This window comes from Pteropus alecto, unplaced genomic scaffold (genome assembly GCF_000325575.1).
Source record: "Pteropus alecto unplaced genomic scaffold, ASM32557v1 scaffold79, whole genome shotgun sequence".
NCBI lineage: Eukaryota > Metazoa > Chordata > Mammalia > Chiroptera > Pteropodidae > Pteropus > Pteropus alecto.
The window spans coordinates 3,867,543-3,881,173 of record NW_006494612.1 but is presented as its reverse complement, the minus strand read 5'-3'; the positions used below and the strand labels follow the sequence as shown (position 1 = coordinate 3,881,173).

Genomic DNA, 13,631 nt, shown 5'->3' with positions numbered 1-13,631 from the left:
TCACCTGGGCCTAGAAGTAACCTGTCTCCTCAATGCTTTCTTCCAGCACCCCCACAGGGCTTCCCCACTTTCTACCCCGCCCCCCCCACCAACCACCACCACTAACTGCCCTTGCTGCAACGAACTATGCAAGGTGGCAGAACCACCCTTAAGCTAAGAAAAACTTTGGAGTGAGTTTGCAATCTTCTCTCATGGATTCTTTAAAAATTTGCTCTAAACCTAAGAAAACTCCAAGGACTTCCTATTTCTCTCTTAATAATGAACAAGTCTCTTTCATATCGAAGCATAACTTCTCAAGGTTTCATAATCAGCCAAACACCATCGCTTCTCTTGCCGCTGAAAAAAATCAAATTTCTCCGTGGAGAAATAAGCTTACGTGCTTTTTCTCTTTATTCTCCTTTATCTTTTATCACAAGAAAATACGCTGACCAAAATAAAGCATTTCTAACAGTGACTTAGAAGAACAAGGATTGCACCAATCTCTCAAAACTACTGCCAACACATTATCGTGTTTAAGCACAGCAATGACTAAACATATAATTTTTCTAAAGATAGCTGGAAAAGCTGTTCACATATGCATTTTACCTCCTTCAGTATAAACTGACCACAACCAAGACTCAAGCATATTCATTTTTCTAATAAATAGGAAAAATATCAAATATGGCATATCACTTTTAACAATTTCTCTGAAAAGTAATAAGCGACTTCCAAAAGCATTCTGATACCAAAACATAGCCTAAATGGCCCATATGGTCTTCTGCTGGATAACCATAGTTATGGAGTGAAACATTAAAATGACAGTAAAGGGTTTCCTTAAAATAGGTAATGGAGGCAGGCCTGGAAGTTTAAAAGCCCTAAGATAATAAAATATAAGGTGAGTTACATTTTCAGGGGGGAAAAAATTGCATTTATAAGCAGCGAATTTGCCTGCTGATTGGTGGGTCAAGGGATGAGTGGTGCTACTGTAACGGAGCAGACTGTGGAGCAGGGAAAGAAGTTTCTTGCTGTCATCATCTAACTACTGCGGCTAGGATGGGTAAGAACTGTATTTTTCTCTCTTCTGCTGCTCTTTGGACACTTTGTTTTAAACGAACAGTTGGTATCAGAGCTAAGTCCAAACACTGTTACATGTGGGATTTCCTAATGCTGAGACCTGGCAGAGCTGCACCGTGTTCGGCCAAAAAACTAAACAGAAATGAGACTACCTCAAAATGTAACAACTGAGCATCCTCATTCTCTTTCAGTGTTTTCATTTAGTTGGAGCAAATGTTTTGCTTTAATGCAATTGAAAAGAAAAGAACATTTAGGGACAACATAGCTAGATCCCTCATAACGCTTCATTTTCCAAAGCAGTGTTTGAATCTCTAAATAAATGACAATTCATTCTCTGTTTACTTTAGGTAAACAGAAAATGCATTGCGGAGCACTCATTTTCAAAAGCTAATCAAGAACATTAGGTCCCAACAGATTCATTTAATAGAAATATAAGGCATTCTTGTCTCGCTGTAAATGCTAAAATGAACAGCAAATTAACCCTGCGTTGGAACAGAGTCCCTGTCACAGCTGATATCCTCTCTCTCACGACTTGTAAACATCCCCGCATCCTGTCGCTGCTTTGACTTCTGCATAGGAGAGAGGAAAAGTGCCTGATTGAGTTTGGCAAGAGAGTGTAGGAATACTTGAATTCTAAAGGGAGTACTGCGTGTTAACTCTGCTATCTTTCCTAGCAGAACAAAATATTACCATGTTGTCTCCTAAAATAGTGTACAATTAGGAAGTAGGAGGAGGGGTGGGGGAGAGATTTTTTTTTTCCCAAGCTACATGTATCAACTGTCTTTCTCTATATTTTTAACTCTACTAGCCGTTCTCCAAATGGCTGCTTATAAACTACTACACAAAACAAGCTAATAAAGACAGGGCCATCCAAGCTCTACAATCAGATATAAAAGATTTGCAAACAATTTGAGATCTTATAATTAATATTCAGCGATATCAGAATTAGCATTTAGTACTCTACACAGAAAAACTATAATACTTCATAAATTATGTAATAATGAACAAACCCTTTCAAAAACTCTTTTCACTGTGCTAAAGTAACATTCTAGACTTGTTGTAAGTATATTATTCTTACAAGTAGTTCGCAGTTATTCTTGAAGGCAAGCCTTGGAGTTTCCTTAGCATAGTGCTGCTGGGGAAAATTTTCAGCATGTCCATCTTCATCTCTAGCCTGAAGGGAAATATAATGGCCTATTTAGGGACTTACAAATAATGGAAGAAAAAAAAGCTAAAAGCATAACAGCTCAGATCATTAAACAAACGGGAATCCAGAAATAACAACATTATTAAGAAGTTTGTTTAAATACGCAGTACGCCTTTTAGATATGAAAATTTGGGATTTTTTTTTTTCTTTACGAAGTTTAGTTTGAACATGCAAATTCGTTGTGGGGTAATATTTAAAACAATATGATAAAAGCAAACCAAAATAAAATAATTTTGTTGGAAATTACCACCACTTCAGTCTTCCAGTGACTTTAGTTGCACATTTAGGATTATATGACATACGTACGTGTTTAAACTTTTTGGCATGCTTAAGCAACCTCTAGATAATGAATGCACTTTTTAAAAATTCTAATAGCAAGGCCATAAGAAAAGCAATTTGCATAGTTATATTTTGCATTGTAATACTATTAGAGATTCCCCTCAATTTTTAAATAAAAATCTGAAAGGAGCAATGATCTAGTAAGAACAATGATTCTTCAATCAAAGGCAGTTAAAAATAGATTTAATTAAGAAGCTGCATTAAAAGTTACTGGTTATTTTGATCTACACTGTTAATTAAGAAAGCTGAAGTTTAAATGGAGACATTAACAGAACCCATCAGCAATACCACTTGCATACAGTCTTCTCTTTCTAATCTTCATCGGTTTCTGGTTTGGAGTTGGAGAGAAGGGAGAGGTAGGTGAAAGGAGGCGTGTCTGCAGCACACTCATTAAACCACTCATTTGGGTGACACTTGCACTCTGTTCTGCTCTCATCTCATCTTAGCCCTAACTGCTCTCTCTTTCCTGGCCTCCTGAAATTCACAGCTGAGCTGTCTCCCTCACATATGGCTTGCATATAATTATGCATATTCCATTTTGCACTGCATTAAAATGATGAGCTCCTGGCTCCCTGCCAGCTGAATTTAAAAAGCCCAAGTGAAGTAGGAAAAAGGAGAGAAACACAGGGAGAGCCGCACAGGAAGCAGCAGGTAGTTCTGTCTGCTGTCTCTTTAGATAAAATGTATGTCTGGCACCAAGGGAACAGCTGAGAACTACCTGTTGTGATGTATGGATTGAGGTGGAGAAAACAATGAGCATAGCGACGACAGCGTTTATGTATTGTTTCTCCTCTAATGGAGTGAAATCTGCCCGCTGACAAGTATCACTCAGAGCTCCTCGGCTAGACTGCAGATTGTCATTTTAGAAAGGGATCCGTGGTTTGTACATTTGAGAATGTATAGCTTGGTTTCCATAAAGGCTTCTGCTACTTATTGCAGGGTGGGAAACGGATGGAATTTGGAAGTGGAATGTCACTGGCACTAATACTTGAGTTTCTAGAAGTTTGTGGGGGGAGAGAGCACATGCTCTATTTTGATTTCATTTTTGAGATTTATGAACATCTCTGGGATTTGGTGTCTTTTTATTGTTCCTTTCTTCCCCCTTAACAAATCGGAATAAAAGTAAAAATGCAGGTATAAGACTGGACTATATGTGACAGAGGAAAATGTGTAAGCAGTGGTCGTGTCTAATGGCTATCAAGGCACTGAAACCCGTGATGTTTCTTCTCTCTGCATCAGTTCTAGTGTGCAACTCCATTAAGGTTTAAGTAAATATAGGCTTAAATGGGTCCCATTTTAAAGTGGAGCATATAAATAAAAGGCAGCTAAAGAAAGCAGTGAGATGTCAATAGGCAGGGACGACGTTAGATTCTTCGTAACTGAATTTTAAGCCACTCCGTGAGGTATAGGTCTCTCGAAGACAACAACGTCTATTTTATCTTTCTTACTCTGCCATGCCCAGTGCCTTACTTTTAGTTGGTACTTAATGAACATATAAGTGGTGGGGAAAAAAAAAATTCATACATGGATCGCAACTAGACCCTACCATAAACAACTCTGTACAAAATGCCACCTCAAAATATGGCTAAACTTGGTGGAGGTTGATCGTATTCCTGATGCACTCTGATACATATGCTTGGAAACACACTTTGCATATAGTTTACAAGGGCTACTATTTACATATGTATGTCTATGTTCAATATATATGTATCTTGTATATAAATATTCATAAGGTAGAATATGTTTATTATGCATGTACTATGTATACACATTCATACACACCAGATGCCTGGGGATATTTTCAACATTAGTGGTAAAAATACATTCATTCCGCTTACATGTAAGGTGCTCACAATGTTTTTTATGTTTTTAAAGAACAAAAAAATTCTAAGATTTGAATGTGCTTCCTCAAAGGGGCTATAAGATTTCATATAAAGCCTCATAACTTATGAGGCTAAATAAAGCAGCTGTGTAAGAGAAAGGAGAGGGGAATTAAGGTGACTGGAAGTGGAGAAAGCCAGAAACTTGCTTCTTTATTGAACCACATATTTGCCTCTGCATCAAACTCATGTGGTGCTGGCAGAATGGTCTGCCTCTGACAATCAACTTGATTCCAGAGTCTAAGAAACTATTTGCTGCATTTCCACAGCACGCCACAGAGACGGAAAGCACCTGACGTGCGAGGAGACCCAATACGATCACCTCCGTGGGTACGCACACTCGTACTCACGCACACTCGCACACTCACACTCACGCGCCCTCTCACCGAAGTGATTCTCTGCATTCTGAAGTTTTGTAAGGTAAAATTTAAAATTATTCTTACCAATTGAGTTAAAATAATTGCATTCATCTAAGGAAGTAGTTCTGTACTCTGGCTGCAATTAGAATCATTTTTTTTTTTTTTATAACATATTGGTGTCTGACCTCTCTTCCCGGCCTCCCCAGACTTTTCCAAGACTGATTTAATTGGATCAGGGTGGGGCCTGAACATAGGTGTTTTTAAAAAATAAATAAATAAAAAGCTCTCAGGTGACTGTAATGTACAGGCAGGGCTGAGAACCACCTGTCTGAGGAGAGTGGCTACCAGTACCAAGAGGAGGCCTTGGCAGAGTTGGCAAAAAAGATTCCAGAGATTCCATGACTAATGCCTTGTGGGCAAAAAATTCTATTTATTTTTAGTGTCTGGTATAACAAATAATCATAGAAGAACTACTAGACCACTTCCTCAAAAAGGCCTTACTGAACCTCTCTAGCCAGGTGAAATATCTCCATTCTCTTTCTCTTAGACTAGACACGTGCACCCTTACATGGGCTGGCGTGATTTTGGCTGCCTCCACTCCACTGTAAGCTTCCCAAAGGTAGGATGGTGTCCGGTTCATTACCACTAGATCTTCAACAGTAAGTGCTCTGTAGGCGTGGTCTCTGTTATCAGTCTATAGCAACTTGGTGGCAACATTAGACAAAATCCACAGGAATTCCCTTTCCCTCCATGTCGAATAATCTTACAGTGTTTTATAACCTCTTATATATTGAAGCCAGGGCCTTATCCTGCATCTACCCATTTTGGGTGGCCGACAATGGCATATCAAGGGGGTGGGGGTGACAAGGGAGCTGACAACCCCTACAGGGAGGGGTGTTTAAACCCTGAAGACGTTCAGAATCACCGGTCATGGTAATAACATAAAACAGACTGACTTTCAGCTGGTTTTACTATTGTTCTTAAATTCTCTACAGATGATGCCTTCTCTAATTGCTTGTCTCGAGGCAGACCACCCCACTGCCAGCTCTTGCTATCCACTGGGGCCAGGAGGCCTGTGTTGATGTCTGACTTTGTTCCGGAGTGACCAGTTCTGACAGAAGGAATGTCAAGACACATCATGATGAACTAACTCTCTCCGTGTGTCTTATTCAACAGCCTTATTCTGACTAATATGATAGATATTTGTGCCAACCCTGGAGGAAAGCAAATGGGAAACTGTTTTTTTGTATTTGACTACAAATGTGACTGTAAGACCAAAAGTGCATTTTTGATCTATTATTCTAAGACAGCTTCACTTCTGCCATAAAAATAGAAATAAAAATTAAAATCCTTCAATTAATCTGCAAGGGGATGTCCCAATCTTGCTGACAGTCATGCATCCATTCTCACGTTGTGCCTAGCACTTGAATAAATGTTAGATTATGGGAGAAACTTAGACTAATTGCCTCTCTACTTCAAAAATCTCTGGCTTTAACAAACTTTGTATTCATCTCTCCCTATGAATCATCCCTAATTCACTTTTTTATTATGACTGTTCCATACAGCAGACTTTCGTTCTCCCTCAAAGAGTTCACTTCTTCCTTTGGACCAAACTTTGGTGCCCATGCATATTTGAGCAAGGTCAGCATTCTGCCTCCTCTAGAAGACTCCTTTAGAAAATGTAGAACCTTCTAAAAACAGCTCCATTTACCTACCCCAGAAAAGTGAGATGTTTCTGACTCAATGAAAAGGTTAACACTGCTGCCATTTAAGTAGAAAGGTAATCAGGCTTCCAGAGTTAAGACCTCTCTGCAATGAATGGGAGTTTACACCTCTGTGTCATTGTGATTTCAGAATTTCTTTTGGAAACAAGAAAAGGTTCTGCCTGGGGAGAGTTCTGCAGAGTTTCCAGACTTAGCTTTCCAGAGCTGTGGCGGATGTAACACATGTCATCTCACACATGTGGTGTCATCACCAGACTTGGGAACATCAGAAATAGTGCATCTCAAAGTTGTAGAAACAAGCTGAGAGATGAATAGTTGTAGAGAAAAAAATTTATATTTCATAAATAATTTTTCGAACCAGAAGTAATAGAATTTCTTTTTCAAAATTCAAGATAAAAGCACAGGGATACCACTTCTGAAAATTTTTGGAATTTTATTTTCTGATATCCCATTTTCTGCTCTATCCTTCCTTTGTCAAATGCGTACACATGTTCTCTTGAGGAAGCTCAGAGAGAAAGAAACAACGCTGTCACATGCGGCCTTTCAGTGTGTTGTGAACTTGACATAAAGGTCAGCCCATTTTCTTTGCCTCTCAGTGAAATTCCCTGGGCTGGAATAACAAAAGGAAGCCTGAAGAGTAGTTACTGCTTCCGCTTGAGTTACTTCCCAGTTATTCTCATCTTGGTGGCCCAACTCCTCATGACTAAAGTCTCAGTTCCCTTCCACTGAGTTCCTGCCCTTTACCCCATTTTCTCAGGGTAAAATCCGATTCCACCCCTCTTCCCCACTTCTCTTAGAAAATTCTAATGCATCCTTTAAGACTTTGTTCAAACTGCAGCTTCTTTAGGAAGCTATATAAGACCGCTTCCTCCTGGTCCTAACTTGGGCTCTGTGCCCCTCTGTTCCTGTATATGTGTCCATTCTATCCACCACATTGTATTGTGACCATGTATGTGTTTGCCCTCCCCACTAATCTGTAAAGTCCTTGAGTGCAGAATCTGTTCTATTCAGCTGCTAATCTCCAGAGCCTCCTCTAGTTCCTGGCATATTTTAAAGGCTTCATAAGTGGTGAGTGAATGAATGAATGAATGAATGGGTTCCTATCCTTTAACTCTAGCAGCTGGACATTCTGCCTTACACTCCAGTCCTCAAAGGCAAGTGTTCTGCCCCTAAACCTCAAGAGTCCTCCCTATCCCTGAGTTTCAGCAGGCCTCTGCCAGAGTTCTCTGATCACACTTGTCTCACACCTGGACCTTCCCTGACTATCCGATGCACCTCTGCTCAACACTTTTCCTCTCATTTGGTTACATACAAGGGTCTTAGCCTCACTGTAAATCTTGTCCTTGATTCAGACAACAACCAATAATCCTTTTATCTCACATGTTTCTCTCCTCTGCCTCCCATCTAAACTGACCTTTGCCTAACAAAGGTCAGTCTAATCTCTGGTCTTTGTCTCATCCCCAAAAGTCCATTCCTAGATTAACCAACCTGGTGCCTTGCTCCCTGTTTCTGATGTCTCACCTAGTTATAGTGCCCCAAGTCAGTCTGGGTATAACTTGGTGCAACATCTTAGTTCTGACTCATGTCTTATCTTCCCTACCACTGCTTGAGGTTAGAGACCAAGCAATATGGATGAAGTCCCCATGCTCAGCGGAGGACCTTGTAAAACAAACAATCCAGTCAATATAAATTGAATGGATTCCTTAACCCTTTGCTTTTCCTAAGCCAGGGCCCAGAGTGTTTTTGTTTTTCTCCACTCTGAATTCCCTACTTCTACAAATGGAAACCCCTTCGGTATCAGCTGTTTCTCTGCAAATATTCAAGTCACTGAACAGATCACAGAGAGTTGCACAGCTCGTGGGCAGGACTGTCTATGCACACAGCGTGGGTAGAGCTCTTTCTCCTAGACAGAGGACTCCCACCTGGCATTGGGCTGCCTGCTCTGGAGATACCCCAGGCATTCAGAAACACAAATCTGTGGACCCAGGCATCTGCTCAATTCACGTTACTATGCATCTTTGCATCAGAATCCCTTGCCCTCCCTTTCATTAGCTCATCACTGAAGACTGACTATGAGATTCCAGCAATAGTGCTATTTTACTTTGTTCTTTTAATAAAAGGTATTTAAATGCCCATTTTGCATGTGAGCCGAAGGAGAAGCTATTTTCCTAGTGACGTTCTTGCTACTTCTCCATCCTCCTCAACCAGCGGGCAGAGGGGCTCTCTCTACACCTCTTCAGGCTCCTCTGACAGCTCACACATCTCTGATGAATGAGGGGGACTGATTGGCTGCAGCTATTTTTTCACTCCCTACAAACCTTTATATATATCATAAATTTTTTATATCCAATTTGGAGTCTTCAAAGAATAACGGTAACAAATATGCAACATGAAGATAATGGGAATCGAATCATGTTTATGGCCTCCATGAGCATCTCCTTAAACGATGTCAGGTCAGAGCCACTCGGAGCTGTGAGTGCGTGAGGCAATGGGGCTGATCTCGTGCCTGATTAATGGCTGTCCTTACTCAAGGGCCCTAATGGACTGCATGACAGTTACAGCCACAGATTCCACATCAGCCTGAAATACAGCTACCACACAAACTAAAATACATCATGCTCTTCCCAGCACATTCCAGCTGTGTCTGGAATAATCAGAGCAGTTGCTAAGTGGTTCTGAAAATCCTTGTTTCTGCTTTTCATTTTTCTGATCTATTTTTCCTTTATCAGACAGGTGACCCTTCTGGATTTATCTTGCACTGCTCTTTGTTAGGTCACCTGAGTGTCTTTGTTTGGTAAGAACTGTTTTTTCAAAGGGTCTGCAGGTAAGGCCCAGCAGCTGGGGCTCGCAGCCTTCTTTTCTATTCTCTGCTACAGTCACACACACCACCATCACATCCCAGGCAGCTTCTGATTTTCCCAGAACCCTTGATCCATGGTGGATTATCTGGGCTCCTTGATTGCTCCCCTCCCCCACCTCCTGCCTCCACCCACCGCTTGCCTTTTGGCTTTTTCACTATTCATTTGCATCTATTACCCAGAGACCCTAGAGTGGAAACAAAAGGCAGGGAACCACAGATGACTCCACTTTGCTACTGGTGGGTGCCTATAAAATGCTCGAATAATTGGCCTAATCTAGGCATTTCAGGTGGTCTTTTTATTCCTCTTCTCTGAAATCACTAGGCAGAAGGGGCTGAACTCATGTCTTTATGTACAGACCTCATGATGGACCTGAGAAATTAGAGATAATGTGAAACAGGCAAGGGCTGGAAGGGGCCTCCAGGACCCCATCTGTAAGGCTAGGAAAGGATCCAGACGTTACGGAGGAGATTTACTAACCACAGGAAGTCTCCCTAGAAATAACCTGGCCTCCAATGGGAATAGGAAACACACTAGAACCAGATAAAGGTACCGCTCTGGATATTATCAGAGATTCCTACGAACGGCTGACATTCCTACATCTCTTACGTAGGCACCAGACACCATTCTAAGTGCTGTGTACGTACTAATCCATTTAACACACACACGCAAACAAAACCAAAGCAAAATCTTACAAGGTGGTACGAGCCTCCATTTTTGTATGAGGAAATTGGAGCACAGCGAGATTATGTAGTTTACACAAAGTCACACAGCTAACAAGTGGCAGAATAAGGATTCAAACCTAGGCGGTCTGCCTCCCAAGTCTACACTCTAAACCCCAATGATCTACTACCTCTTTGCTAGTGTTAAAAAAAAAAAATTACATAAAATAAATGTGGAATAATTCTAAAATACTAATGTCATTAATTTAACAATATATATATCATCAACTAAGGGAGGTTTTCATAATTCTTTGGTTTTAGCATGCCAAGATTGAATATACCAAGGCAATTAAGAAAGACGGGTATTTAATGACAAATATAACTGAAGGGGGCAAGGTGCTCTGAAAAAGAGCCTAGGAAAAGAGAGGCCAGAAAAAAAGCAAGCACAAGTCAGTAGGTCTCTGGCACATCCTGAAGGAGAGAGTATTTCAAAATTTATAAAATTAATTCTTAAAACCAACCAACCTCTTTAACCTCTTATTAAATAACCCTAGGATCACTGATTATACACCTAAACCCATCAGCTGCAGAAGGACATGTCCTACAGAGCTCACTCAACTATTCAGATCCTTTAGCAATTTCCTTTGTGAATTTCTAAAAGCATTATCAATGTTATCATATTATTTTTTATTAATCCCATAGAGGATGCTGTACAGACTATAAGGGACGTTTGTGTGTCTTATCTCATTTAGTCCTGGCATTCTAGTATACAAATGCAGATGGTGACTTTGGTTAGCATGAGTCAGTTCATCAAAGCAGTGCAGACTCTTGAATGAACTGGTGGAACTGAGTCCCTGGACTTGACTAAACTGTGGAGATTCTTCAAGGTGGGGCTGTGGGGAGCCAAAGGCCAGTTCACCAGCCTCCGTTCAATACCACAACACCCTCCACGACTAGGAATGATCGAGACAGAGCAATGTCAATGGCTAATGAGCACAGCTGGTGGGAAGATGATACAAGAGGTTTAGGTCAGGGTCCTCCTAGGAGTGTTAGCTTGCTGTGTCCTGGTCACAGAACAAACCCTTCATAGTGACCTGCCACATCACACGCATATGGGTCTTGGCAAAAGGGAGCTGAACACCAGAAAACACGTGAGAGGATGTGGATGAATCAGTGCACATTCTCTCACTACTTACAGAAGAAATAACTCAAAGGGCATACCCCAGGGATGGTGGTCATGGATGGCTGAGTCACAAGCTGAAACAAATGGTGTCCTTGAATCCTAATTCTGAGGTCAAGGATTATAAATTCTGAATTAGCAGCCATACCCGTCAGACACCTTGATGTCACAATTATTATCTGTAATAAAGCTTTTCTACTCAGCCCAACTTAACTTTCTTTTCTTCCACCAGCAACTACAGAAGTGCCATAAGCAGGGTCCAGATACAACAGGGATGCCTACAGCTTCTCTGGACAGTTCATATGCTGAGCCTCAGTCTACCCCATCCTTAGGTGTCCACCTGTAAGTTTGGCCTTTAGATGCCCCAAGGTGTTCTCAGTAACCGCCCTGTACTCTTGCCACTGGTTCTCTACCAGCTCTGACTTGAGCCCACTTCCATATCGTTCCCAGCTCTGGACCCTCACCCATGACTCCGACCACACCTTGAGCCCTTTGACCTGTGCATTTGGCCTGGCTGGAGCTTCCTGTCCCTCCTGGACATAGCCTTGGACTGGCCATTCTGGTCCTCCACTCTGGACAGCCACATGAGGGTCACCCTGGTCACTGCTCTGGCCTGGGGCAGTTTTATAGTCAACATCCTATAATAGTGGCCCATATACAATTTATTTTAAAGATACAATTTCTTTTGTAAGAAGTCGAAGTGAGAATATGCAATGTTTGTAAAGATCTAAAATTGGCCTGAACACAAAGCAGAAAGACCAGGACTAGGAGTAAAATCCCGACTGTGACTGCGTGCTCTCCACATAAGTGCCCTGACCAATTGTGGAGTGGTGCTGTGCTTTACACTAGTAGAAGCAGGCAAAGGAGAAAGACAGGGAGCCAATATCCATTCACTCTGCCCCTGGGTCTTTCAGAGTGTGAGGTGGGGATGTGACTCTGAACAGCATGGTCTTCCTGACAGCTTCAATTATGATCCATGTGCCACCTGACCTGTTAACAGAGGCTTAAAGGAACAAAGTCTGAATTGTCTTTTTCCCAAAACCAAGACCAAGGGGCCTCTCTGAGGAGCCAAATGCAAAGACAGCAGCAAAGGGGCTTCATAAATAACCTCCTCTGCTCAAACGACACTCTCCGGAGTCCTAATTTTAAATCCCAGTCATTCTGCAGATGATAAACGGAGGTAATAAAAGTAGGATTGTGGCTTGTTTAAATAGGGGGTAATCGCTTGAGCAGAATTGGTGTGGAGAGAAGGGTCTGTTGAAGCCAATAGCTGAGTATCAGGTTAAGGTCCACTTCTAGATGATAATTTCACCTAAAAGTTGCTCCTCTGTCACATTATTATTATTATCATCGTCATCATTATTATCATAACATTTCTAGGAGGTATATTTTGGAATCAAAGCCCAGGTGACAAAAGATAAGAAGTTATCTGGGTTTCCACATCATTTCCCTTTTTAGTATAACTGAGAACAAGATGTGTTTTTTGCTCTGCACAGTGAGCAGCCCTGTCCCTCCTTCACCCAACCTTTCAGGTTACCAAAACTCCCAAACTATCCCAGTTCCTCTGTACCCTCATATCGCAACTGCCCAGTGTGGTTCTAGATATGAGATAATGGGGAACTGCATTAGAAGGAGGTTCCCGGATCACAGACTGTACCCCACTGGAAAGAATATCACCACTTGCTTCATGGAGCTGTCACCACAAAGGAAGAAAACTCAATATAGAAGTCACTTTGATAGTAACATTAAGACTAAAGTTTGTGCCTTGGCAGGCACCATGCTAAGCATTTTGCAGACTTCGGCTCATTAAAGTTCCCCAAACCCTTATGAGGCCCATATTACTACTACCACCTCCATTTTGCCAGCAAGGAATCTGAAGGGTGGAGAAGTTAAGGAACTTGTCCAATGCTAAAGAGTTTATCGTGGCAAAGCGGGAACCTGAACGTGGGTGTCAAGCCACCAGGCATAGGCTCATGACCCCCACACCACACTGGCTCTTCCTCAGTAGCACAGTCAGCAGGAGAAGCTGGGCTGACGATAAGCAACAGAAACTGTAGATGTTACTAGAAGGCAGAGAAGTCATGGCTCAAATGTCCCTGTGGTTCCATGTAGGAGAGAGGAAAATCACCCCTCTTTGTGGTGAAGCACCGATGACCAATGCAGCTCAAATGGAGGTGAGCACCTCCCTGGAGGTAAAGGCCCGAAGGTCAGTTTACTAGGCCAGAGGCAACACAGGCAACAAGAACACAGCCAAAGCCTGATCAGATCGAAACCCTAAGCCCCCCAGGATAGAAGGCAATGGCCTTTTCAAGATTCTGCACTTGAGGTATGAGACAGAGAGGAGGAAGCATGGCAGGACGGGGAGGATG

The 13,631-nt window shown here is 41.8% G+C and overlaps 1 protein-coding gene across 1 annotated transcript in view; it reads right to left on the bottom strand.

Moving 5' to 3' along the window:
• The window catches only part of SOBP (sine oculis binding protein homolog), a 138,854-nt gene that overhangs the window by 47,662 nt on the left and 77,561 nt on the right, over positions 1-13,631 (bottom strand). Inside the window, exon 5 of the mRNA XM_006926184.3 lies at positions 2,132-2,227. Coding sequence (XP_006926246.1) covers positions 2,132-2,227 — 96 coding nt within the window. The remainder of the gene's footprint in view (positions 1-2,131; positions 2,228-13,631) is intronic.